Genomic DNA, 23,864 nt, shown 5'->3' with positions numbered 1-23,864 from the left:
CATGCACATTACAAGCTGGTTCCCAAAAGCGGTCCTCAGGCCCGTAACCCACCCACTCAATCAAGTTATACACTTTTCCATCTCTATGCTGGGCATTAATGATAGCTTGTACTTCGTACTCTGAGTGCCCCTGTATTATGATAGGCGGGGGTGTGGATGGTGGCACGGGCTGGTTTTAATAATGATACGTGGATGTATTTTCATTTGGGCTGGGAGGTCTAGCCAGACTGCTGCGGGATTCACAACCTTAGTCACAGAGAATGTACTCAAGTATCGTGGCTGCAATTTCCTGGGTCCCTGCATGCGGATATAGTGGCTGGAAAGTCACACACCGTCACCTGTTTGATGTCAGAGCTAAAAGGGGGTCAAGAGAGACTGTGCCCCGCATCAGTAGTGGTGGAAGCAGACTGAAGAGCAAACCTGGCAACATAAAGCCACTTCATAGGCTTCTCTGGCTTTCCTGCAGAGCTAAGGCCTATATGACTGCATTTCCCAGCAGTACCTGGGACAGAAAATTCAACCTGAAAGCCACATTGGGTGTGGCTCATCTACGCGCATGCGCACAATGAAAAGCACCTTTTGAAACGGCCCATTCTCCGGAAAATGGTCATAGGCTAGTGTAGGTTCCATGTTCGTGCATGAAAGATGGTGTAGGTTGATGTTCTAATGCTATTTTAACAGCCTCGCCACAGCACCAGCAATGGAATCTTTGTTTGACATGGCAGGTTCAGGGTACAGAGGTATACCTGGCCAGGTGTCGAATGACCAGACAGGACAAATCAGCAGTGCCCCCCCCCCATCCCCTCAGGTCTCAAAGGGAAGAGTCTTACCTGTGAGAGAATTGTGCCCATAACACAGCATAGAACATTTGGTGTCCTGACAAGGACTGCGCACCAAACTTTTCGCCTTCCCAGTCACAGCTTCTAAGGGGCCAGGATTTCAGCAGTAGTGACATGTAAGGGGATCGCTCCCGCTAGAAAACAGAATTCAGGGCCAAGTCTTTCAGCTCACACCCAATGTAGCACATAGTCACTTTGAGAGAGTAGCCAATGCACTTTCCTGCCTCTTGTTTGGTAAACAGGAGATCCTTCTGAGACTGGTCTACTTCCCCGAATAAGGTGTCAATACCCGATGCTCGTGAGGTAAGGGACGTCTGAATTGCTGAACCGTGACCTGTATGAGACAACCAATGGACGCACACCTTGCCGCACGCATGCGCATGTATTGGCAAGTCCAGGGATAGTTGCCACTGCACGAAGCTTGCCCCTTCAAGGCTGATATAGTGCCTGACCCAGGAGTGAAATATATGGCATGCTGACAGAACCCCCTCCCTCTTACCTGTGAAAGGAGAATAAAGACAGTGTACGCAAATGAAGGTTTACACCTGGATCAGGGGAGGCTTTATATGATAAATAATAAAAGAAACATCAGCATGACAACATCCATATAATCTGGTTGGGGTTAATAATTACATCGGAGGCATGAAACCTGCGCAAGCAATAAAACCCTCTCACGGCTGTAGGTGCCTCGGCATCACCAGTAACGTTAAATAGTGTAATGCATAAACACCAGTTTGCAACTTTAAAACCCCTGGCTCCACATATAAAATGGATTAAACAGTCTCATGGACATAATTAGGTGAAATTCCTTAAATACATTGAGTCACCTTAAAAGTTAAATAGTGTAATGCATAAACACCAGTTTGCAGCTTTAAAACTACTAGGACGCAACCCGTGTCTGGGGATGCTGATAGTACTCTTGTTCAGAGGAGATTTGCCTAGCATTTCCGTGCTGGACTGCCCTTGTGGGTGGGACAAAGACTGATATGCAAATTGATATTTGTCCTCTGGGAAGGGTGCAACGAGCTAAAACGTGGTTGTAGACCCTCCTGAGTGGGAGAAACCCCATAGAACAGGGTATTTGACCCATGTTCTTTCTCAGTAGAGGGGCTCGCACACTCCTTTGTAACACTTGGAGTTTCACCCTATGTAACCAGGGTAATCCAGACGTGGACCCCCTTGCTCAATGTGTCGTAGAGAGGCTCAGCTTCACCTCACTGATGAGGCCCGACTAGGCCGAAACACATGTCTGGTGTTTCGGATGGTACTCTTGTTCAGAGGAGATTTGCCTAGCATTTCAGTGCTGGACTGCCCTTGTGGGTGGGACCAGACTGATATGCAAATGAATATTTCTCTGTGAAAGGTGCAGTGAGCTAAAACGGGGTGGTAGACCCTCCTGAGTGGGAGAAACCCCATAGAACAGGGTATTTGACCCATGTTCGTTCTCAGTAGAGGGGCTCCCACACTCCTTTGTTCACATTTAAAATGATTGAGGTGTCCAAAAAAAAACAACACAACTAACGGTAGCTGCAGTCTACCACTCAGATGACTTACATTTACACCAGCCAATACTCCAAATACAAAACGAGATACCACTCGAATGACGCTTAACATTGAACAAGGGGTCCTGCCCCTCTGGTCATGGAACCCAACTTTAAACGCTTATCTGCTAAAGTCCTCTGACTTAGGGGGGATAAGAAGTGATTTGGGAATAAACGCTGTTTGTCAATCCACTTAGAAAGTCCCATTGTGGATACGCTGGCACCATGCACACTTAAGTAGCTCTAAACTGGGTCAGCAATGAGTGTACTATGAAGAAGGGTAAGTAAGTGACACCCAAAGAAAGACAATGTAAAACAAGGCGGCATTATTTTCTCAGGCGACTCCCATGAATAACTGCGCCGTAAGATAACAGTAGAGATGCCTCAACTGCCGGAAAAGGCTGGGTTCTGCTACTGAAGAAATACACCCTCAAAGGAAGTGAGTAGCGAGAAAGCTTAGTGAGGCTGAAACGCAGGTTCGTATTGATGAATTACCCTACAACACTGCTAACTGACTAAAAACGGCTATGCCTACAAAATGTGGACTAATGAACAAACTCGCCATAAAACAGAGCTCTATATGTATCGCGGCGTGAACCAGGATGAAGGCAACCACAACAGCGAGATTAACACGCTGCACTTGATGCAGCCTACCACAAAAATGATCTCATTGCATAATACCTGTTTTTCTTTCTTAGGACAGGGATGAAGTAACAGATTTATGTAAATAATATAGATGACACCACAGCAAATGAATATTTTCTGGAATAGTCTACCGCTCACCATCCGTCATGCCATCGACAGAACTCCCTCATAATCTTATATGATGCCAGGAAGAAACCGAAACAAGATATGGAACTTCCAATCGGTTGACAATCTGTAGGAATCTTAACATTTCAAAAATAGTAAGTAGCATAATGATGACATCACAGAAAATGAACTTGCATCAATTTTACTCAATGAAATGACAAAGGAATACATCTGGGGCTTAGCAGCTGCTGATTATCATGAGATGGCCAAACAGCAGGGAGCTGAAACAAGAACTACCCACTGAAAAGCTATACATCCTTCTATGATAGCAAGGGCCTGCTGTGGAGGAACTGGTGTGAAAAGGCAAGGAGGTGATAACACATCTGTATAACCCAAGGGAAGTGACGGCTGCAATGGCTCCTGCAAATGCAGGTTGTAAAGCAATCCCAGGAACAAAAGTAAAATAGAGAGAAATATATTGCTGTGTTATAAGTCTGCTTACTGTCCGCATGAGGCAGTTGCTGGGGGTATCCCTGAGGCTCATGGCCCCTTTCAACTGAAAGAGTTGAAAGGCTCTGATGCCGTCCCTGCCCTTGACACATGAGCTTCCGGTTCCTCCCTACTTGGATCCCTTCTCTTGAACTCAGGCATACCTCCATCAAATTGATGGGCAATTGAACACACCCACCTACTGCAGGCCTGGAAATTGGTAGGATTGGACACTGAAATCTGCAGGAGGTGGGGCTACATTAAAAGCAGTATCTTACTGCCCAAATCGGTAGGGTTGGCAAGTATGCTGTGAGTGCACAAGTGTGACTGCAGAATCCCTCGTCTCACTTCTCCTCCCTTCTGTCTCTCAGTCTCCTGCCAAAACCTAAAGCGGTGCCTTTTCCTCACCCAAAGCCATACCAAAAACCCCCAGCCTGGAGGAGAGTTGGGGGGAGGGGAATCCACTGAAACACGACTTTGTGCCCTGACAGGGACATAGGCTCCCCCTGCTGGCAACCATACCACCATCCTCCATTTCATGAACTCCTTAGAAACACGATGATCTCCGAAGGCGAGATCAAGTGCTGAAATAAATATTTCAGGTAATCTAGAGACAAAAGGGGGCATGGCCTGGAGCTCTCGTCCACACCATTAACCCTCCAAACGACATAATAAACTGGTGCATAAATAAAATGACACAAAGCAGTACTTTACAGCATATTTTCAAGCACATTGTATAGCAGCAACATTTTTCTTAATTTTTCTTTTCCCACATAAGAAGTTGCATACTGCATTTTGGTTGATTTCAATAATGGTTTTGAAGCCACCCCTGCCCTCAGTAAAGGGTTTCATAAGACACTCTGTAAAGAGGGACTGCACCCGAGTGCAAAGGCAACCAGGAATTCAATGGAGGGCTGCACGTTGTTACATCCGCCTTGCGTCCCGCTACGCGGTAACGCAAGGCGTCTAAATAAAGGCCCCCGCCCCCGCGCCGCGGAGGTAGTTCCGGGGCAGGACAGCCACATGAAAGGTGTCCGTGTCTTTACTAACCCTGCCAGAGCCGCGCAGCGAGGCCCACCCACGCGGGCCTACTCCCCCTATTTCCCGCCGACGCATCAGCCGGAATCAGGGACCTAACACATGTGTATTTGCGAAAGCTGGGCAGCAACGTAAGCCCTCATAACGAGCTGGAAGGCCCGGGAACTCGCGAAATCTGGCAATGATGCAGCCAATGCCAAATATCATACCCAGCTATGCTCAAGAAGCACGTGAGCAAACACGTGAAGTCATAGGATGCAATGGAACGGAGAAACCCGGCAATAATGCAACACATGTCAAATATGTTACACAACTGTGTTTAAAGAGCCTGGGTGTAGTAACACCCAGAGGAAGTCGGTAATTCCCTTCCTGTTAATGTCAACACGTGGGAGGGTGTTCGTGGTGCAGTTGCAAACAACATGTGAGAGAAAGCCTGTATCTTCATTCCTGCGTCATTGCCACCTTCCATCAACTTAATAAATATATAATACACCATAACCAAGAGGTGGACAATGTACCGTGTACAACCCGGATCTCTCTAACCTGCAAGAAATAGCGCTGCGGCTCATTGGGATACTTGAAAAAGAACAGAGGTCTTTAGTTATCTACCTTATATTAAAAAAAACAGTACACATTGAACTCTTTGTTCATTCCGTTGGGTGTAAGAAAATGTAAGCGGTCCACCCAGTATGCTTCACATTGTGCTTGTGGCCTGTCCTTGTCCACTCAGTGTCTCTTGGTGCCCAATACTTCGATAATCTGTAACTTCTCTGTATGTTTGGAATGTCTTCTTGCGATTTAAAGTCTGGCGACAGCTGGATTCCTGTTCTTGGTCCCGTGTTAATTCTATCGTTGTTAGGCAGAATCATATGCAGTACCCTTTGGGAACACCACACACAATTAAGACTACAAGTGCAAGTACAAATTCACGTTTGGTACGAGCCTGTTCTACACAGTAAAGTCAGACTTATCTCAAGAGTAACGTGAGCAGTATCAGAAGTTACACAAAGGACAGAAATTGCTATGGTTCAAACAAACACGGACTCAAGGTTTCTGAGTAAAAGAATATACATTTATTTACACAATCATTTGTAAAACAGTTCACTAAGCAAAGCAGCAGAAAATCACAATCTTAATATACTACACAACTGTCACATCCTGGGGAAAATGGCGAGTCTGGAATCGCTATCGCCGCGGTTCTCCATAGATTGTGCCGTCACGTGTTCTCCCGAACGTAACTTGCAGGTCTAGATTTCTTCACTCGCATACGCGACCGGGAGCTTTTATGCCTCTACTTCCGGGTCGCGTATGCGTTGCAACATTCTCTAGGTTTTTCGCCTTGGTTGCCGCTCTGAGTTTTGCCTTCCTAGCGCTTCTGCTCCTCTTGTTCTCCCCTTCCTGGCTTCCTCCCCTGCTTCCTTCCGTTCATACTCGTCTCCGTTTACCCTCTTCCCTTCTTTTCTTACTCTAGTACCACTTTCGGTTCTTTATCCTTCCTTTCCTTCTTTCTGTTCCTTTTTCCCCCCTCATCTCTTCTACTTCTAATCTTGTATCTATCCCCTTCTGTTACCCTGTTTTCCCCCCTCTCCTTACCATGCCATTTGGATACCTGGACAACCGACCCTGCCTGCCCATCTGACCGCCTCTGCCTCCCGTTCTGTTTCCTTCCCGAATACCTGTGTACCGGACCTGGACTGTTTACTGGACTTCCTCTGCCACACGAACTGCTACACTTCTGCTTACCATATCTTCGCTCACCTCTGGATCTCCATATTGAACACCTTATTCCGTCCTGTGTTTCAAGGATTCCGGACTGCCCGGTGTCAGCCTGAAGTCATCATACAGGGGTTTTTTGTGCCTTTGGCTTTTTCCCCTTTTCTGACGGTCACGGGGGATCGTCCACCGCCTCACCTATACGGTGCCACGGTGGCGTCCTTTCGTGGCCGTCCCTACCTTCATAAAAAAAAGGATAGGCCCGGAAACAAAGAAGAAAGGAAACCCAGGAGAAAAGACAAAGGTGAGGAGGAAGGGGAGGGTTTTGAGACAGAAACTTCATTTGAAGAAGAGGACATAGCCGACCGTGTGACAACAACAACCAACCAATTCTGGACAAGTTACGCTCAAAATGAAGTGTGAGCAAAATGGCACCCCAGCAATTTATTTAAAAAGAGAGGGAAAGACAAAGGTTAAACAAAATCAAACAACACAAATAAGTAGACAGGGCAATCTAGAAAAGGCTTGCTACCATGAGGATTCAAATCAATAGGCCTGGGCCAATGTTAATGGTTCAGAATCTTTGCAGAGGATCACACAGTTCAGAGTAGTTCGCAGTTAAGTCTTTGCCAAGAGTTCGAAACAAGATTGGTCAAAGGAAAAGTTACTTAAAAGAGTAGAGAATGACAAGCCCTCAAATTGGTGAAAGATTTAAAACACTTTCACCGTGGTCGGACAGAACGAACAACCAGGTTGGAACAGTACCTTAGAAAAAGAAAAATGCTGTCGCTGAGGCAGAAGTTCCTGGCAGGTCCTGTAGGCTCATGGTTCCTGAAGCGACTGTCGAATTGACATGAAGGAGGAAGACTGGAGGGTCCTGCACTTCCCAGGTAAGAAACCAGCAGCAGAGCAAAGCAACAAATAAAAGGTGCGTTCCTTAAAACCCAAACAGGGTCCAGTCCTCTTGGCTATCCGGTTCACTGCAGCGATGCACACCAAATTCGACCAGGGGAGGGAGGCCTTGCTTGGTGTTTGGCGAACTGGTTGGTCCCACCAGCTCAAGGGAAGAAGTTTCCTTTCAGATCTTCTCTGTTGTCAAAGTTTAGGAGATTCGGACCCGCAGCAGGGCTTCACCGGGAGGTTCAGTCGTGGTAGTGGTCCTCTTCCTTCAGCTTCTCTTCGGTTCTCTCGATCCAGTGGCGGCTCTGCCTTCCAAGTCCCAGAGACCTGCTTTTTATGCAGTTTTCCCCCAATCACACAGCCTGGCTGTCAATCACACAGCAGGGTGGCTGTCCTGGCAGGACAGTCACCTAGCCAATCAAACAAGAGTGTGACTTGGGTTTCCAAAGAGACCCTATGCAAGGGGCCTAACACCCCTCCCTCACATCCTGTCTACCTAGACTCTCAGGCGCCTAAGGAGAACTTCTGTGCAGAAGCCCGCCAAAGGACGGCAAACAAAGAAACCAAACCTGGTTTGGCGCACAGAGTCAAACACGAGAAAGACCTTTATAAAAAAGAAATGGTGAATAAACCCAGCTGGAACCAAATAATAGTAAATGGGGTCCAACGGATTAAAGTTCGAGGCTACTAACTTAGCCTAAAACAGTACCCAGGCTATTTTCATAGACCGTGGTAGGAAAAATATGGTAGATACCACTGCCACCAGCCAAATCTTAAAGAAAGGGGAACAAAATAATGTTCCATGAGAGATAGACAAAAAGGGATAACTATTAACCCTTTCCAGTACTCTATGTAAGATAGTTTGTACTGGGTCTGTGAATTTAAAAAAGACTACTAAAGTCAATGGCAACTTTACATGTTCTAGGAGACAGTAGTCAGTCCCAGAAAAAGGAGTTTAAAGTGGGAAGTCTGAAAAAGACAACCCTGTGTCACTGCACTAAAGGTGCTGTGTGACACACAGTAAAAAGATGATGCCTATGGAGTAGATGAGGCTCCACAGTCTATGAACACAAGAACATGTTAAACACACACAGCAAAAGACATGCAAGAGTGGGAAAAAAAGGCTCACACTCTACCAGGTGAAAAAAATAAATCCTAGAAATCCAGCAAAGCTGCTGAGGGACTCAGTAGTTAAGGGAAATTAGCCATTCTGGAGAATTCTCCCTAACAATCTTATCCTAACTTTCCGTGCCATCTCTCCAGTGTAATATATCCCACATGGGCAGCGAATACAATACACATTTTCAGAAGAGCATGCAGCAAAATCTCAGAGTCTAATCTGTCCACCTGTGTTGGGGTGGAACAAATAAGGGCCTTTAATAAGGCTGTTGCAGTAAATGCAGCCGAGACATGGGTAGGTTCCTTTTCTAGAGCTTGGGTTGTCTATGGGATTACTGCCGATGGTGTTTACTAAGATCTCTCAAATTCCAACTCATTTCATAGCCAAACAGTGGGGGGGGCACGGTCTTGGTTCTATATTCCATATTCCTATATTGGAACTATATTCCAATGCTTGTTAATGCTTCTCTTAATGGTGGTACTTGTAAATTGATTTGTGAGAAGTAGACTCGATATGGGCCGTCACTTTCTCTTTATCTTGTAATAACTCAGTTCTAGTCTTTTCGGGCACCTTATCTTGTGGAGATGAAAGATCTTCTGGGTAATTTCTCTCTCTGAATTTAATACATTGGGCCTCATTACAAGTATGCCAGTTCAGAAGCAATGGTGCCGGAAAGTTTACCAGCACCGTTGTTACCGGACCGGCACAGTACGGGTTTGCCTGCCGGAGCCGCTGTGCCCGACAGGGCTGACCCTGCCGGCACAGCAGCCGTGGTAAGCAAGCCGTCACAGAACCACTGGCGCTGTTATCAACGGTGCCAGTACTTCCACTGTCCCCGTTCCCATAGAGTCCCATGGGACACTCTGGGAATGGGGACTTACAAGTTGCCGGCTCATGGATTTCCGGATCGCCGGGGTTGTAATCCCCCGGTGTTATCGGGAAGTCAGGTGCCGGTAATTCATTAGGAGTCCAGCGGCAATCCGCCGGTAACACTGGCAGGGTTACCGCCAGACTCGGAATGAGGCCCATAGTCTTTCGAATTCCTCTTTTCATAAGTTAGGGACACTCGCTATCCGTTAGACTCTTAATAACTGGCCATATGGTACATTTTTCAAGAGGTTATGTGGGTGGAAACTGAGACAATGCGAACATACATAGCTGCTGTATGGCGAAACCATTTTCTGAATTTACAACTAAGACTTAGGCCAAGCAGATGGGAATCAGCGGGAGCCAGTGCTCATTTCGTGTTTATGGGCCCATACAGACTGGTTATGTTGGCAGGGATAGTGATTTCTTGTTGAAGGGGGGGGTTTAATGGTGAGGGAGGGGGTTTCCTTTGCCATTAGTTGGCCTTGGATGAAGGTGCAATGTTGAACATGTTTGTTGTTTTTTTGGAATGTGGGCCTGAATTTGGCTGAGCTGGATATGTAGGTGCTCGGAGAGAGAGAGAGAACATATACTGCCCGATTCTCTAAGATGGTATCTGTTTCATTCACTGATGCTCTGCGTTGAGGTGCAAGTAAATCTTTTACTCCGATTCAAGTCCCAAGCTTCTCCTCAAACCTTAAAGATTACAGATTCAAGTGGCAAAGTGATATCTGGGTGTGAAATCATATATTAATATGACCCCCACCTTGAGATAACTCCACTTGCTCCTAGTAGTGCACACAATCAAATTCCGGATCGGGTGCATTGTCCAGAGGACATTCTATGGCACCAACCTGAAATACAGCCAAACTTGTTCCCCATATAGACCTGCGAGAAATCTGAGAACAATTCATTCTAGCATCATGGAATAATCCAAATGCCATGAGGACAGATAGAGGAACATCTCTCAGTATACAAAGGACCTCAGATGTTGAGTTCCTTAAACCCTTTTTAGGAGCACAGCAAAACCAAGCCACCATCAGCAAAAAGACTACTTTTAAAGCAAACATTTGGAAGATAATAACTGGCATAAATAATGACCTCCCCACCCAAACACTGAGGTGCAAGGACACTACATCAAGAAACCATTCTTGTGACAAGCAGAACACTTCACTGAGGATACAAGCAGAGATTACAATTCCCATTGAGGAACACATTCCCAAATCACCCGAAGTCTCGCTCTACCACTTACCCGCGCCATTGATGCCACCGAGAGCCTCCCTTCACTGAGAGGCATGGCCATCCCTCTGCCCTCTTAAGCAGTTTGCTACCATGCTTTGCACAGAGTAAAGGAAATGACAAATATCAGCAAATGAAATATGAATAAGCTGTTGTGACGTAGAGGTACTTTACCGTGGTCAGTTCTTGCAGCTTAGGGTCACTTAGCGAGCTGGGTTGTATGTACCTCCTCTTCTCACCTACAAGCAGAATTGAACATTGAGTAAGAAATGTAATACACTGGGCAAAGTTGGTCTGAATCCCCTGAACCCTCTACCACCCTGATATGATATGGCTTTTATAACGCGCCTATAGAGCAGGCGCGTTATAAAAACGTTATCAAGGCACGACGAGGCAAGAGATGGGGAACAAAGGGTGAACAGACAATGATCCTACTAGGCCAGGTGACATTCAGATCACGCAAGTGCATGGAAAGGGGAACAGTGCGGGGGGAAAGAGGGAGGGACAGTGCAGTACATGAGCATAGAATAATAACTAAAGTAAGTAACGGCCATCAGGTGGCAAGTGCAAGGTGTGAACAGACATCAGGTGTCAAGTGCTGGTAGTGGGACTGTAGGGATACAGAAACAGTCCCCAAGAGCGGGGGTTGCCAGCCTGGCAGTGCAGGTGGGATTGACTGGAGGAGGAGGGACCTGGGCCCGAGAACAGAGGGTGGCTAGGTAATCGGTGAAGATTCAGAATCAGCCAGGAGGTCAGCAGGGTAGAGGAGGAGAAGGCAGAAGCAAAGAGAAAGGTTTTGAGGTGCTTCCGGAACCGGAGATGGTTCTCCGCAAGTTTCAGGGAGGCAGGGAGGCTGTTCCAGAGGGAGGCCCCAGCGGAAGAAAGATCTACCACCAACTCGTTGCTTGGAGAAGCGACTGACCCTAAGGGAGTTGGAGGTGGATGAGCGAAGAGCTTGAGAGGGAAGATATTTAGGAAGAGAGCGTTTAAGGTATTGGGGCCCCAGACCCCAGAAGGCCTTGTGAACAATACAGAGGGTTTTGAACTTAATCCTCGCAGCCACTGGGAGCCAATGCAGAGATTTCAGTCCTGGCAAGATACAATCCCTGGGCTCGAGGCCAATGACACGTCTTGCAGTCCTGTTCTGGATGAGTTGCGGAGAGTAGAGGCAGGCAGATTTAGAAAGAGGTTGTTGCAGTAGTCCAGCCTAGCGACAACCAGAGCTCTGGAGACAGTGAGCTTCTGGGGGAAGGAGAGGAAAGGAAGAATACCTCTGAGGAGGTGCAGCTGTTAGTGTGACTTCTTAGAGATGTCAGAGATGTGAGGAGAGCAGGGGAGTGTGGAGTCGAAGATGACCCCGAGGTTTTTAGCCTTGCAGGGTGGAGCGCGAGGGGGGCCAAGAGAGGCCGGCCAGAGAGCGACAGGAGAGGAGGAAGCGGGCGTACGGATGAGGAGAATCTCAGTCCTACTGGCATTAAGGCAGAGGTCATTGGCGGCACACCACTCCTGGATAGCAGACAGACATTCAGTGATGAGACGGGGAAGAGGTGGCCGAAGGTAGCCTGAAAATGAGTTCTGTGTCATCAGCATTGCACTGAAAGTTGGGGCAGAGAGCAGCAATGCTGTGGGAAATAAGTCCCAGGTAAAGATTGAAAAGCCAGGGAGAGAGGTTAGACCCCTGGGGGACACCACAGGTAGAGAAAAAGATAGAGAGGAAGGACCCAAGTTGGACCTGGGAGGGTCGGTCAGAGAGGAAAGCAGTCAGCCAAGCCAGGGCCTGACCGGTGATACCCAAATTGTCACAGAGACATTTGAGCAGGATGGCATGGTTGAACGTGTCAAAGGAAGAAAAGAGATCAGGCAGGATGAGGACACAGGGGCTGTTAGAATCGAGGTTGGAGTGCAGGTCTTCGCGGATGTTCAGGAGAGCAGTTTCCATGCTTCTGGCAGCTCTGAAGCCAGACTGATGGTCATGAAGAGAACCAACAGATCCATTGGAAATGCCTACATGGCCGGAATCAACTTTACTCTAAGACGTTCAGTGAAGGGCCTTTCTCCCAAAGGTGCTACGCGTATGTCCATGACTTGTATCCTTCCACAGGCCTCACACAGTTGAAGAGGAGATTGACTGCACCTGCATCCTGATCCATGCATGCTTTGAGACCCACAGCCCTTCCACCCCACTTCAAATACATTATCTAAAAAGGGGCAACTAAAGTGCTCAGTGTACTCTTGTAAAATTCACCCGGATGCTTTTAGAGTGAATAGGAGATGGGAAAGGCCAGCTTAAAACACCTGCTCCTATTTCTATTGTTTAGGCTACTGGATAATATCAGCAGCACTTGACCACTACACGAAGACCTCTAATGCAATGCAAACATTGCAAAATCTGCGTTACACTGACCAAATGATCCTCTCATGCTACCCATGCCCTGGTTTTGAATAGAAATATCTCAGTAAGATCTATGCAACTTGACATGAATTGAAGTTGCCACATCAAAGCTCTCTGCTCCACCGTATTTTTTTTAGGTCTACCTAGGGAGAGGTTTAGATCTCTGCCAGAGCTCTAGAACAGATATCAAATGGGCCCCAGACTATCAGCTGCTCTGTGGTGCAGAACTAGTGCATCTGTTACAGTGGCAGACATGTTGTAGTCGTACTCTTTGTTTGCAAATCCAGACCTATTGTCTTTGCCACATGCTTGTTTCTAGTGGATGTCCCTTTCTACCAGCTTGCTGATCATGTCTTCTGCGGCCACATTATACGTTCGTGTAGTGCAAGGCATCTGCAACGTTTTTCTGATAGTTTTTTTAACCAGGGTGATTTACATTTTGTTTGCTCCTCCTCAATCTGAATGTCTAATGTTCCTTGAAAAGTTTCAAAATGACGTTTAACCCGTTTCTTCAGGATTTAGCCACTATCTAGTTTTAGGTTGCACAATTAATTGTCCTTCCTCTTTTGTGTTTCTTTTTAGGAGGCTTAATTTAGCACACAAGCTGCTGATGTTGAATAAATATTCCATTTAAGTAGAAGCATGCATTTGTTGAAACTGGTTTGGTTTTGCCCTTCAGTAAACTTATTTCTAATCTAAGCTAACATTCAGGCCTTTCATACATGCCCAACTTTAATGAACAAATTATGATAGGTGTTCTTATATATCTGGAATGAAAGGTTATATGGCCTGATGTGTGTATCCAGCCATGTACTAACACCACCAGACCCAGTTTGAATACAGCAATTTACCACACACGGCCTGTGACTGTAATTGTAATTGGTTATTTATAACGCGATTAAATACCCAGAGGTTTCTAAGCGTGGACCCAGGGATCGAACCTGTGTTGCTCTGCGTTGTCTTGCTTTCAAGGTGAGCGCGTTGCCCCTGAGCTATCCCCCCCCAAGAGTAACGACCGTACACAGCTTTGAATTATAGGTAAAGTCAGAAACCTGATTAGAACTTTCGGGAAAGTAGGTGATTGATAATGTCTTGTAAAATGGATATTTAGTTTACCCAGGCAGGCCTGCTGTGCATTAAGAATGACTGCTCTTACTTCAAGGATCTAATCAGGAGACCCCTAGTGGGCCCAAGATGTCCCACCCGAGACGGTTTAACACTGCGGCCCCCTCTACACAAGGACCTGCCAGCCTGCACATCGGACCAGCTGTAGACTACTTTGCCTCCACACTACCTTTTTCTTGCAGATTAATTTAGACCAGTGGGGCCACCCTCCAAAGCATGGCGTCTATGTCACCTCTATACCACTCCCTCAAAGATATCAGCTCACACTGATAACTCCTGCAGCACTTACCCCACACAGGGCCCCGATTGTCAAAGTACCCAAGTCTAGTCACTGCTGGCAAAATCCCAGGCCACCAAAGAGCTTGCACTTTAAAGTTAAAAGAGGCTTGGACCATAGAGACTCTGGCAGATGGCCAGAGAGTGCACACTGTTATTCATAGCAAACATGTCATCCAAAGAGATTGTTTTCAGCTACGCCCATTGCTGTTGGCCATGCTGAGCGGAGTGGAGGTGGCTAAAATGCTCACCTGAACTCGGCACCGACTCACGGCGCCCAAAGTACACAGCACTCGTGGCCAATTAAAGTGAGTCCGGTGCGCACCTGGATATCTGTCTGTAACGTCATGTGATCTATGTAATGTAGGGTGGCCAACTCACCCGGATTTTGCGGGATTGTCCCGCAATTAGGGACTCTGTCCTGCAGTTTGCAGAGTGGCTGTGCCTGTGCGGGACGCAGGTTGTCCCGACTTTTGTCGGGACAACCTGCCTCCAGCAAAGTCACTCTGCAAACTGAAGTGGGCACACACATCCCTCCGCCCTGGCTCCTTTTGAGCCTGCAGGTCCAGCTGTAACTCTCCGACACCTGGCTTCATTGAAATGCTAATGCTTTGTTCCTGGGGTCGTGATGGTCATGTTTTTTGCAGTTAAAAAACGTGACCATCACCTCCCAAGGACAAACCATTTGCATTTCAATTAAGCCAGGAATTAGGAGGCACTAAAAAAAATTACATTAAAAAAGGGGCGGGCCAAGTGTGAATGAGGTGACGTCATCACCGCCTTGTGGGCAAGTGTCCCGTGAAAGACTATCAAAGAGTTGGCCACCCTAATGTAATGTAACTAGGCGATGTATAGCATGCCGTCTGCCTTCTTAACCTCTTCTTGGCACTTTGTTCTGGAAGAACCGGTGCATAAGTGAGAGCCGGTGGACGGGCAAGGTGCCAATCCTGGCATATTAACATTGCCAGTGGAAAAGCACAAGATGTTTCCCATTTGGCCAAAGAAAAAGTATATATATATGAACCAATTTAATGATTGGTCTCTATTTTTTTTTATTTTTTTTTTACAGAGAATGATGATTGTAATGTAGATGGAAGGCTGATAAAACCAGTGCACAGAAGAATTGCAACTAGCATACCTTTTGCAAAAAGAAAACTAATACATATCTGCAAGTAATATGGCTTAACACGCCGTTTTCGATAATATGGTAATTGCCAAGAGAGGTCCTGGGATTCTCTCTGCCAGACATTAATCCTGGTTACTGGGAGCCTTACCCAGAGTCTTTAGCTCACTATCTTTCACAGAGAAGAAATATCCCAAACATATCAGTCTTTGTCCTGCCCAGGGCAGTCCAGCACCGAAATGCTAGGCAATTCTCTGAACAAGAGTACCAACAGAAACCCCAGACACGTGTTTCAGTCTGGATGGACCTCACCAGTAGGGTGGAGCCGTGCCTCTCTAAGAATAGCGAGCAAGGGGGTCCACGTCTGGAATCCCCTAGTAATTTAGGCTGAGACCCAAAGTTACTTAAAATATGCAAGTAACAAGGGGGGTCGTGGGAGACCCTCTGCCAGACATTAATCCTGGTTACTGGGAGCCTTACCCAGAGTCTTTAGCTAACTATCTTTCACAGAGGAGAAATATCCAAAACATATCAGTCTTTGTCCTGCCCTGGGGCAGTCCAGCACCGAAATGCTAGGCAATTCTCCTCTGAACAAGAGTACCAACAGAAACCCCAGACACGTGTTTCGGTCTGGTTGGACCTCATCAGTAGGGTGGAGCTGTGCCTCTCTAAGAATAGTGAGCAAGGGGTCCACGTCTGGATTCCCCTAGTAAATTAGGGTGAGACCCAAAGTTACTTAAATTATGCAAATTAACAAGGGGGCAGGGGGGTCCTGGGAGTCTCTTTCAGTGCTGGACTGCCCCAGGACAGGACAAAGACTGATATGTTTTAGATATTTCTCCTCTGTGAAACCCCCCCTTGTTTTTTCCATAATATGGTGGCATCTGTTGATAGGTAGGGCTGGGTGGATTGAAGAAAGGTGGCAGCAGATGGTGAAAGGCGTGGGAACTCCACCTGCTGCAATCCACTCTTACCTTTCAGTGTTGGCCACGATGGGCCATATTGTTCTCAGTGCCCATGAGATTCCTGCAAGCACAGGACACCTGTGTGGACACTTCAGGTGTGGCTTTGGCGAGTGGACTGGAACCCCATTGTTGCAGCAGTCACGTGGCCCACCTCTACTGCGGACTGCAGATTCGGGAGAACCTGCTACCTGTGTGCCTGTCAGATGCCAAGTGAGTTGGTCACATGGGGTTTGTGTTGTTGTAAAAGTCCAAGGCATGGGTAGGTTTGGTAGGCCACGTAGTGGGATGACAGGACGGATGCACACCGGCACGAGCGACCGACCCGCTGCTGCGTGCGTCTTTATTGGCTGGTGTATGGCGTGTAAGGTGAAACAGAGGTGCACGCAGGTGATTGATTGTAAGAGCTCAAGGGCGGCAGCTGAGGGGTTCACCTTTTTTCCTTGAAACGGGCAGCAGCAGCCTTGCGGGGAGCCCAAGCAGTGGCGCCATGCTGGCGGCCTGAACACGAAGCCAAATACTTCTTCCAGTTAGTACATTCCATGTGCGCTTTGCAGTTCACGCCAGAGCCAGTCTTTGCGTCAGGCAGCCCAGGCGGCTGCCTGACGTCAGTCAGCCTCTAGGGGCGCTGCACCAGCAGTCCACAGTGCCAGTGCTAGAATATACGTGTAACACGTTCATTTCCTAACATTATGAAAATGAATGTGCCTGTTCATTTTTATAATGTTAGGAAACAAACATGTTACACGTGTATTCTACCGCTGCAGGGCAGTTTCTAGTCCACTTGGTGCCCAGGGCGAAACACAAGGAATGCGACCCCCCGCAACCCATCCCGCGCACCACTCCCACTGCACCCTGCGCACCATTCCAAAACTACACCATTAAGGAACTCCTACCCAAAGTCAAACATTCCGTCACACAAGGAATGAATTGCCATTTGCAACGCTGGGCCACTTTTTCACTGGTGCCCAAGACAATTTTATGCCCCAGTCCCACTTAGGCTGCAGATAATGAGGACTGGGCACACCAAGAGACTATGAATATGGCACAGGATGCAGTATATACAACCAAAAAAGAACACAAGATGCTGAAGGGGCTTTGAAGGCAACCTAAGCCAAAAGGGCAATGACCAGGAGACACCAGAACCCAATAAACAATCACTAACATTCTTGGAATGGGAATCAAGTGTATGCTTTGATACAGTAAAGTCTTTACTGTTGAAAGGATACATGGACCTGGATTATTTATTTATTCATGCAATGTTTGTCGGGTACCTGCATATTTATTTATTCATGCAATGTGTGTCGGATACCGGTCTCCGTCAAACATTGTATAAATAAATAAATAAATTATCCGTCTACATGTACCCAACAAACATTGCCTAAATAAATAAATAAACCGGTTCGTGGCTTAAATAATATTTACTCAGCAACACTGGTCAAAACTATTATCCGCATAGTGAAGTAACTCATCACCAGTGCCACGGAAGTGGTTTAAATGTAATTGATATATAGTTTGGAAAGGAAGCGGCATGAAAGAAATAGCGCTGCTTTAAACTATTATTTTGGCCATTTTCTGGGGTTGCAGGGACACACCATGGGCCCAAACGGGTCTCCGTTTGCACCGTGTCGGGTCCCACGGTGCGTCCCTGCAAGGCACGCCTACTCCCCACAGCCCACTGCACCTCCCCTCCCATCTCAATGCCAGTACGAAACCATTTAGTGACTAATGGGCCACCATTAGCAGTTTCCTGCCGGCATTGTGATGGAAGGGGTTGGTCTTAGCTGCAGGGGGACCGAAAGTGTTTTTATTGGTGTGCTTATGCCCCCCACCCCAAGTGGCATGAAAGTGGTCAGAGGGAGCCTCTGACTTCTGTAATGTCACGTCGTACATTTGTACTACGTGACATTACAGTCGGAAGGGGCAGCGCCAGCACCTGACCTGCGGTTCTTTCCCCACGTCAATGCGCCGCCCCACAAACTCGGGAATTCCATCCCCTCCAGAGGCTCCAGGGACCAGAGCAATTGCACCCCCTGGGGCTATTGCCCGCCTCGCCCAGGCCAAGAAACAGACCTGGCCTCGGCTCTCAGGCAGGGCAGGGCAATTGGCAAATAAATTAGCAACATTTGTTGCTTTATTACCTTCCCCCGGCCCCGGGTGGCACCAGCGCTGCTGGCGCCAGCCAGGCCCATGGGCGCATGTGTGGTGTGCCCTCCTCCAGGCTATGGGCGCGCACTGACACTGAAGTGTGGATCGATTGGGGCTGGCTGGTGTTGTCGGCCCCGGCCATTACAGAAAAGAGGAGCAAGTGGGTCACTAAATCCTGAAGTTGTTCCCATCACAAGCACACACTGCCAAGCAGCAGCAGAATCAGCAAATACAAACAGTTGCCGCATCCTGCCCTTGCTGATTGGGCCTTGTTTCAGGAAATCCGGCAGTAACTACAGCCTGCCGAGGCAAGCACACTTCTTTCCTCCTGCTCCCTTCCTCGCAGGTGAGGCCTATTACTGCATAGGAGTTTTATTTATTTTAAAATGGTATTGCGGAGATGACTGGGCCGTCCAAGAACAGCCTCTTGAGGCCACAAAACTAGACACTTTTGTCAAGGCTCAAGTAGTCATGACTAAGGAAGCGAGCACTGGTGGTGGACTCTCCTCAGGAGATCAAAAGGCTGGTTCTCGGAAGACCTGGGCAGAGTGTCACCGTCAGCAGATCTTAGACAGTTGCACATTAATCAAAGCCAGGTCTCTAAAGAACAGTTCAAGTGTGGGGGAATCACCTGCTCACACTTTCTGTCGTGTGACCAACCAGTGCACAAAAGATGTATCAGAGCGTGGGGCTCTTGATGCCACCCATTTCTGCATTTGATACACCAGCAGCTAAACACACCCTGGGGAGGCAGCTGCTTCTGCATAGTCCATTTCTCTCCCAAGCTCGGGACAATGTTCTTTGCCATAGTGAAGAATGTTAAAAAGCGCAGGGCTGCAAGGCTGGGGGTGAGGGTGGAGGGCAAAGCGCACTACGCTTGGGGTACACTGGAGATGCTTCCCCTGATACCCGCAGTACTCCAAGTCCCTTGAAATGAAATTCGTCTATACACTGCACAATGTGCAAGGGCCGATGTTATTCAAGCAGCACGCGACTAGTAATTTGCAAAAGGTAAACTTAACGAGTCCCAAGAAAAGGTTGCCTTCCACCCTTTAAGAATTGGCTTGTTTTCGTTTTTATGTTGGGATGGTAGACATCGTTTTTCTTTGCGATCTCTCAGTTTCATGGTGCTGCCGGGGGCTAAAATGAGTGATCACGAAGGAAACATTTAAGAATTTTGAGAGTTCACGAGCATGAGCGAAACAAACCCCAATACTCAAACTGCCATTTCTCTGCCGCGGTAATGCACTGCAGTGTGTTTCAATGTAAAGTCCACATTGTAATGTCATACTTTTAGAACGCCACCTCTCCAACATTAACATTGGGAGCTATGTTGAATTGTACATGCAAGTCAACTCTCTGCATATGTTTAAAGTAGACTTTACCACTCACATGGAGTAGTGATATTGCTTACGTGTGTCCTTCCTAAATATATTTAACTTCCCGTGAAATATTTGATGCAATACATATTGTATAAATGCATGTATTTTAATGCTGAGATAGACGGGCTTGTACAGCTACCGGTGGGTATGTTGCAGGTGCTTGTTCTTGGAGGTTCGAGTAACACTGTTCAAGACCAGTTCATCACCTTTTAAGAGTGGGTAAATGTTTGAGGTCATACGAATGACATTAGTGTAGATCTAAAATTGTTGATTCTCTGACCTGAGTCACAGCAGCAAACTGGTCATTGTTACTAAAAATGAAGAGCAAAAGCAGAATAACATAACCAGGCCTGTTCGGGTTTGACCCTCTTATTGCTGTTTTCTGAGGTTCATGAAATTCAGCAGATGCTAGCATTGACAATTATGTTAACTCATAGTCCCCACTCCCACTGCTCAGCCCACGACACATGCATGAGATCACAGGTTGGAGGAGAGGGTGGCGCCAACGATGCTTCCCGCCTAGGGTGCAATCTGTTGTAAGACCGGCCCTGGTTCACGCATTGCAGGCTGCCTTTGCTGGCGCCCTCAGGCTGTCACCTCCCTCAGGCCTTGCAGTATCCAACCGCGTGTATGTCACCGTAATGCCCTTTTGCCCACATACATTGGCACCCTGATGACAAAGAGACATCAATAGCTTTTCAGTGGACATTTTGTGTTTCAGCTCCCGGCTGGCTGACTTTCTTTGTTCTGTGCAGAGGTCAAAGCAGTCCTGTGATCATCTGTGGCTACTCATCCTCCCCCACCCCCATTCCCCTGTCTCTCCATTATGACCTATGCCCTCTGCAGGTGCCTCAGACTGCACTCCCCACATGGGCCCGGGCGCATTCATTCGACCCTGCAAAAGCCCCAAGAGTTTAAAGACTGCCGCGCTTTTTTTATTGAAAGATATAAAAAGTTACCAATGTTGGTAATTCTATGCGTGGTTAAAATAATAATTACACAAGTTGTTAAATACTTTTTGGCAGATAATCCTTATGAGGGATACAACATGTGCATTACTAAAGGTTCTTAAACTGTGGAGCTTCTTGATATGTTTAATGGTGTATGAAATATAAGTCAGCCAACCTGGATGCAATGGAAACAGATCATGCGTCTTATTAGTAAAGAGTTCATTTCGTTGATCAATCAGTCTTGGCAGAATTTCCTTCAGTCACCATGTGTAACCTAAAGACACCATCGCCACTTGCCCTTCCCCCCCGGGGGCCACCCCCGCTCCCCCCACTTCCAGGCCCCAGACCCTTGCTCCCCGGGCTTGGCCACTAGGCACTTTGGGTGAAGTATTGACCAGAAATGGCCGAGCTGCCTTCGTGCTGATAGTATGCAGTTATCTCCCCCATCAGTGAGACCCCCAGGGCTTCATCAGAAGAGAAGGGGACGGGGTTGCCTGCACATAAAGCCGGCTTGAAAGATTACCAGACCCGTGTGATGTACGGTACCTTTGGCTGTGTGGGTTCAAAGGCAGCCGAGGAAGCACCAGAAGCGAAAAATCCTTCCAGGAAAAGTCAAGCAAGTATTTGCTGATCGCACAGGGAGGTCCCCAATGGGGGGTGCAAGATTGACGATTAAAATATTAGTTTTGCACCCTTTAAAGGGGAGGGGCAGAGCCTGCTGAAGATGTGTCAGGGCTGATGCCCATGTCAACATGTTTTTTGGGGGCCTCCTGCCTACAGCTGGGAAAAGCAGTCTGAGGCGCTTGTGCATACATTACAATGGAGTGAAAAGAATGCAGCAGCGGGCATCATAGCTGCAGATCAGGCCAGGCAGGCAGCCAGTGGGGAGCTCCTGCAATAAAGGCCTTTGCTACTGTGTCATAAAACAGCCAACATGGGCTAGCTGGGTTTATAGTCATTACATCGAAAACAATAATGTCGAAAGTCAAAATATCGAGAAAAAAAATGTCGAAAAAAAAAGTCGAATTTCTTTTTCATTACATTTTTTTATTCGAAATGGGGGGGTTCCCCCCTAACCCCTCTTTTTTCTATTTTTTTTATTTTACCCCTTTTTTTTTTTACTTACTAAACCCAAAAAATATATATGAATAAAAAAATAAAATATTCAACTTTTTTTTTCGACATTTTGTTTTCGACATTTTTGTCTTTCGACATTTTTTTACTCGATATTATGACTGCACACCCTGGGAAGGAGGGAGGCAACATATGACTTTGCCTAGGACAGTTTAGCAGCATTGCCCCAGCCTGGCCTTTAACCTGTCTAGTGCATAATATACATTGGTGTAGATTAAGCGCGGGTGCTTGAAAGATAAAAGAAACTGCTGGATGCAGGGCACTGTACCTTGGGAAACGCTGTACTCCAGCGAAGGCAGGTCAGCAGAAGCCGCTTGCTTAAAGGCATTCAAATCATCGGCGTCCATTGATTCCCACTAGAAGAAAATTGAAAACAGCGGCATTGATTGACAGTGTGTTAGGCATGTTCCCAAGCAGGCCCGGAAGCCAGAAAACAGCTGGAGGGAGACAGTAAGTTTACAAAGCAGCAAACAATGCAGGTCATGCATCAGAACTCGTATCCCTATCTGCATGGCCCAGTGTCCACAAAGCACAGAGCGTTCCAGCACCCATTCATAGGTAGCAGCATCGCACGTGGCAGAGGGGGGAAGCCTCGGGTGCCCATGTCGACTTCACTGCTCTGCTCAGTGCATTTAGAATGGTCCACGCCTCCCAAAAATTAGCATTTCTATCTGACCTTTGCTCTTCGCTCTATAAAACTCTGCATTAGGAAGACTGATGCCGTTCTTTCACGATCCCCACTTTGCCAATGACGCTCGCATCTTTTTTTCTCCTTTCCTTCCTTCACCTCAGTCATCTCGAATTGACTACCAACTGTCCCACGGCAAGTCATCAGTGAATGGCTCTCTGGGACATCCCTACCACCCTTTCCCAACTCCTTCCTGCCTGATCATCTTGCTTCCTTGCCCAACACTCAAAACCTACATGTCCACCATGATAGCGGCCTCTGATTTAAAAAAAATCATCCTCATCACTGCCTCCGCTACTCATATAAACCTTCTCAACAATCGGAAAATAAGTTACAAAAATATTCTGTCCACACTACGGAAACTCTAATCTCCACCCTCATGCTCAACAAACTCGACTACGCCCAGGGTCGTCTTCTTGGCCGGCCTCTTACTCCTTCCTCCCTCTAGACAAAGTCTTCAACTTTGCTACTTGCACTCTCTACAAGATACCCAGATTCTCCCCCACTTCTACCTACCGACAACATAGCTGTTGGCTCTCCATGCACAACCGCTCCTTTTCCAAGTGCAAAGCTATCAATGGTCTTGCTCCACAGTACCTGTCTGACTATATATCTGGTTACTCACCATCCCGTCCCTCCACTCCTCCTCTGCACTCAACCACACTATCCATTGCCTCACAGTACTGCCTCTTGCTTTCACTCTTTCTCTCTCTACTTTCCCCACTTCACTGAAACTTTAAAAACTTAAACTTGCCAGATTCGGTTTTGGCCAAAAAATGCTGCCGATTTATTGACCACAAACATGGTAAAATCCGGTAAGGCATATGATGGCGGGTAAAAGCAGGGCAGGGGGCTTCCATCCCCGAGCGGTTTGTGGTAAAAAAAATAAAAAAATAAATTCTGCAAAGTTGCCATTCCGGGAAATAAAAGCAGCAAACTTTCATAGAACCATGGCCATCACAATCATTACCAGCCCAACAATATTTCTCTTCAAATCTTGACTTAAACTTCACTTCCTTGCTCAAGAAGGAGCTCTCCTTGCCCTCTCCCTTATCCTCCCAACCTGACCCCACCACTCCTTCCAGTGACGCTTATCAATGTAATCTTTTATGTTTGTACAGTACTTCTTTTTAGTTTGAAGCACTTCCCGCTCGGGCCGTTATCTTTGTAAGTCACCGGTATATCTTT

The 23,864-nt window shown here is 47.1% G+C and overlaps 1 protein-coding gene across 1 annotated transcript in view; it reads right to left on the bottom strand.

Moving 5' to 3' along the window:
• PARVG (parvin gamma) overlaps nucleotides 1-23,864 on the bottom strand; it is a 475,216-nt gene that overhangs the window by 417,409 nt on the left and 33,943 nt on the right. The window contains exons 2-3 of the mRNA XM_069628145.1: nucleotides 22,257-22,344; nucleotides 10,671-10,735 (exon numbers count right to left, since the gene is read on the bottom strand). Of these exons, the coding sequence (XP_069484246.1) occupies nucleotides 10,671-10,735; nucleotides 22,257-22,335 (144 nt within the window). The 5' untranslated portion in view covers nucleotides 22,336-22,344. The remainder of the gene's footprint in view (nucleotides 1-10,670; nucleotides 10,736-22,256; nucleotides 22,345-23,864) is intronic.

The sequence above is a fragment of the Ambystoma mexicanum genome, chromosome 12, assembly GCF_040938575.1.
Source record: "Ambystoma mexicanum isolate Mex_15411 chromosome 12, UKY_AmexF1_1, whole genome shotgun sequence".
NCBI classification, from domain to species: Eukaryota; Metazoa; Chordata; class Amphibia; order Caudata; family Ambystomatidae; genus Ambystoma; species Ambystoma mexicanum.
This window is presented reverse-complemented; position numbering and strand designations above follow the sequence as displayed.